The sequence below is a fragment of the Hemicordylus capensis genome, chromosome 13 (genome assembly GCF_027244095.1).
Source record: "Hemicordylus capensis ecotype Gifberg chromosome 13, rHemCap1.1.pri, whole genome shotgun sequence".
Taxonomy (NCBI): domain Eukaryota; kingdom Metazoa; phylum Chordata; class Lepidosauria; order Squamata; family Cordylidae; genus Hemicordylus; species Hemicordylus capensis.
The window spans coordinates 8,060,348-8,064,927 of NC_069669.1; the positions used below are offsets into that span (position 1 = coordinate 8,060,348).

General features: G+C 54.3%; 1 protein-coding gene across 1 annotated transcript; it reads right to left on the minus strand.

Moving 5' to 3' along the window:
* Positions 1-373: 373 nt before the first annotated feature.
* Positions 374-3,969, minus strand: LOC128336314 (noggin-2-like). The gene has a single exon (XM_053275713.1). The coding sequence runs from the start codon at positions 2,175-2,177 to the stop codon at positions 1,530-1,532; it is 648 nt and encodes a 215-aa protein (XP_053131688.1). The 5' UTR covers positions 2,178-3,969; the 3' UTR covers positions 374-1,529.
* Between the last annotated feature and the right edge of the window lie 611 nt (positions 3,970-4,580).

Below are 4,580 nucleotides of genomic sequence, written 5' to 3' on the forward strand. Positions count from 1 at the left end.
CTTCTGTTGCAATATGGGGGAAACGAAGTGAGGAACCCACCTGCCACATCAGACTGACTGACCCAGATATAACTCCCCATGGATTTTCAGAAGATTGCGCCTTTTCCAAAACATTCTAAGTTTTGAGAGCATGCTTTGCCCTTTTCTAAACACCACCACGACTACTGCACCTTCCATAGATGCTATTAATGTTGACAGTTGAGAGCCCTATCCTTATCAGATGTCTTTAAAAACTGCACAGCTCAGTTAACGTCAATAGATCTTTCTGGATTTTACACCAGGTGGGGTCCCTGGTCTTGTTACCTATCACCAGGTTGATACAAGATGCAATCCATGAGGGGCATTTTCCAGAGATCTGTAGCACGTCATGGAAGGATTTCTTCAAAGATAGAGTTTATTGCTAAAAATGTTTTGATCAGTCATGGTTGAATATGTACACTGATATGTTGTAAAAGGAATATTCAAGTAAACATTTTCAATATTTTTCTGGCATAATCTCTAGCTTTTTTTCTCCTATACACAAACATTAAAAATAAATAAACTGTACACCAGAAATGTCTTTTAACATCTCTACATTACTATATGTATTCCAAAACAAAACAAAATCACTCTTCATAACTTCATACATTTAAAAAAAAAATTCTCCTTAATCAATATACATTAAAAAAAAAAACCAACCTAGAGAACTTTGAAAATTAGTCTGAAGATCAGTGACAAGTCCAGAAGGAAAAACAGACAAACAAATACAGGAAATAGAAATTAAACTTCTTAAAAGGTTTTGGATCAGGTTGGGTATCATAAGCCATCTCTGTAGGAATTATATCCACCCATCCCATTTGCTGAAAGAAAGTGTTCAATTTCCAAAGGGCTGGGTTCAACATGTGGTCCTGTATCATTTAATTAATAATAAAAACAATAATAAAAATAACAACAAAAAGACAAAGCTGAATTTTCCTCCTTTTATATTCTCTATATTTACAAGGATGGTAATTTTCTTTTTGTTAGAACGCTATATATGTATAAAAATAAACATCTCATTGTAGTGCTTAGCTTTTCTCTGGCCTGCACTGCAGCTCCTTTCAGGTTTTGCTCCCCGCCCCTTCAAATAAAATAAAATAATTAAAAAATAATACAGTGCAAGGGGGTGCTGGGGAAAAAAGAAGAGAGGACAGAGAAATGAATAAGCAATGTCTCTGGTGAACGTGTGCCAAATGCTATTTTGTGTCTATCATCTTGGAAGAGCTAGATGCTTGCTGGGACCACCACGTTCTTGAATGCACCATCAGTTCCTCCTCAGGGCTGGCACCTGCCATATCCATAAGTCATGTGGCTGGATGATCCCAGGTGCCCTCAGAACCCCAAGACCTTGCTGATGGGACTCATGTGAGGCTGGAAAAGCAGCACCCACTCCACCTCATCCCAAGGCACTGGGTAGCTTCCATCTCCTGGAGCTGATCCAAGCGCACACACGTACACATAGAGCAATGAGGTCTCTTGGATCCAGGCTGCACCCCACCCAACGAGTGAGGCTAGCAGGAGCATTTGCACTCTGAAATCACAGGATACTGGACAGGGATCCAGGTGCAATATTTCTGCCTCGACCACCCTTGGCAGTACCATCTCAAGAAGGTCTTGGTGACCGATTTGACCGGCTTACAGTACATGCCCTCCGGGAAGGAGCAGGACTTCTCTGCAAAGCAGTTCCCTTCCTTGATGTACCGAGGCCAGAACCGGATGCCCAGATCCTTCCAGGTGTACAGCACGGGGCAATAGGTATACGCCCAAAGCCACTGCAGGAACTTCCGGCGGGCCTTCTTGCCCATCTTGAGCCGGGCCCCGTAGGGCGTCTCCCCCAGGTCCAGCTTTTTCAGCTCGCCGGGCAAGGGCCCCGACACCTTGAACCGGTGCAATGGGTCAGGACTGGAGAGGTTCACCTGAGCTGGGGCCACCACCGCCATGAAGTGGGGGTCAAAGTTGCTGCCCAGCTTCTTGTGCAAAGTCCGGCCGTCCAAGTCTTGCTCCTTGGGGTCATACTCCGGGTCGGGATGCTCAATGATGTCCTTGACGGGCAGGTTGTCGCTGGGAGAGGGCCTGAGCCGCAGGTAGGGCTGGGGAAGGCAGCGTTGGAACAGCACTGCCAAGGAAGAGCAGAGCAGGAGCGCCTGGGAGGCCTTCATGCTCCCCTTAGCTCAAGCTCAGTCCACTGGCGCTGGCAGACGGTCCCCGCCCCCCCCTTCACCGTCCAGCCCCCCTCCAGGCGCTGGAGTGGACTGGCTTCCCCCCGATTGTTCCAAGGCTCCAAGTTAATGCTCTGCAGACCCACTTGCCAAGACCAAGGGATTCATAAATAGGCTGAGACAAAGTCCATCCAGGCCCTCCGGCTTTAAATAGATCGCCAAGGGGTTAGATGACAGACGCAAGCGAGGTTCCCTGGTGCCCTCCCCTCCGCCGCCGCCGCTCCTAGGCTAGCATGGCGAACGGCAGAAAGGGGGTGGCAGGGTGGGGAGAACTGGGGGGTGGCTGGGTGGGAAAGAGCCGGCCCCCTCCTTGCAAAGAAGCCCTCCCAAAGGGCAACCAAATTCTTTTTGCACTTGGTAATTCGCGTCCCCCCCTTCCCTCTCTCTCTCTCTCTCCAAAAAATTCACAGCGGACCAGTCTCCATCCCCATGGTGACAGCTGGTCTTAGACCCACGACAACATGTCTAGACGGTATGACAGGGTTTGGCGTGAGATCGGAGCCCAAGAATAAAACCCTCTTTTATAGATGGGGGGAAACTGTGAGGGGGGGGGGAGAGCTGGCTTGGAGCACTGGGAGGGTGGGGGTGGAGGAGGGGTTCAAGGAGAGAGGAGCGAGGCGCACAAGGAATCTTCCCAATTTTCTGGCTGGGGGTGGGCAGGGGGCTTCCCGCTTTCCCTGCCCTTCCCTCTCGGCAAGCAGAGGAGGGGAGTCGAAGGGCACGCAGTTTCTTGCTTGCGGGGTGGCTGGTTCTCTGGCTAGCCCCCCGCCGCGTCAAACAGCCACCGGTTCCCAGGAAACCTGCAAAAAGGATCCCGGCGAACTTTGCTTCATGTCGGAGTCTTGCTCGCTAGGGTGCTGGAGGGGGCCCCAGAGGCGGATCTCGCCGGGCAGGCGTCGCACCAATCTAGGTTTGAGGGCCACCCGATCTTCCTCTCTCCGAAGCCATCATCCTCCACACGCCGCTCCAGTCGCGGGGGGCCCCCCGCAATAAAATCCCCACTGGAACCGGCCAAAGAAGGACACTCACGCTTCAGACGCCCCCATCGGCAGCCCAGGCGTGAGGACGCGAGGATCGGGAGGCTGCGAGCGGGCAACAGCTCGCTCTCTCCCTCGGTGCTCTCCTCCCGGTCGCTTCCTCTCCGAGTTGCGAAACGGCCGCAGAAATCCAAGCAAACTCAAGAGCCGCCGCCGCCGCCGCCAAAGCGCCCAGGCGCACAAGCCCCAGTTCTTATCCCAGGGGGTAGGACGCAGGACCCCGCGGAGGGCAAGGCGGCAGCGCCGGCTGGCGCTCTCTCGCTCTCGCTCTCTCCTCGGAGGGTCGCCTGCTGCGGGCAGCGTGCTCCTCGCCGCAGCCGGCTGGGAGCGCAGCAGCAGCCCGCGAGAGGGGTTCGTCCTCGGCCCGCCGCCGGAGCGCTCTGGGCGGCTGCTGTGCTGGATCTCCGAGGCCGGACGCTTCCCTCCTGGCCCGGCTCGCTGAAGGGCTGCGGAGAGCGCCTGGCCCGCTACCTGCCCTGGCTGGCTGCTGGCTGCTGGCTCGCTCCTTGGCTGCTCGGGCTGAGCGCGCTCGCTTTGCGCCTCTCTGCTCGGCTCTCCTCCTTCCCAGCCACCGCGCGACTGCTGCGCTCGCCTCGCTCAATCCCAAGTTAAATATCCCCCCTCGGAGAGAGCCAAGTGTCAACCGGGACGGCCCACCTCTGTCACTTTCCCCACGTTGCCTGATTGACAGCTCCCGCGCTCGCTCGCTCGCCCGCCCTCCGTGCCCGGCCCTCGAGTGAAGGGCTCGTGCCCGCTGGGTCCTAACGCCACGCGTCTCTCTCGCCCGCCTGCCTCTCGCCTTTAAAAAACAACCACCATCAAAACCAACCTGGCCTCCTGTTTGCAGGGACCATGTTCTTGCCATGTTGGTTGTTAGTGATGGGAAGGCGCTAGGGGAGGTAACCAGGTGGTGAGGGCAGGGGCATAGCCACAGCTGAACAAGAGGGGATAAGTGTCCTTGTGCCCCTTAGGCAGTGAGGGGGGGGCAGGGTGGACATGCCCCCCCCCACAAGTGGTTTGCCCTCCACCTCTCATTTTTGTTTTGGAAATCTAGTGTGTGGGGCACAGCTTGCCTGCCCATACATGCATTTTGCCCCTTCTGTGCCCCTCTTCATTTCCCACCCCCTGTTTTCTACCACCATTGGGTGACAGTTTGATCTTTGTTCTCCTCCCCCTCGCACTTCTCTGAAGAAGAATGTGTGGGGCATCTTCAGGGTATGTCCTAGGACCCAACCTTGCTTCACCCCAGGTGTGGGTCTGCGGAGGTTATTCCTTTTGCTGGAAAGGAAGGAAGGAAGGAAGGAAG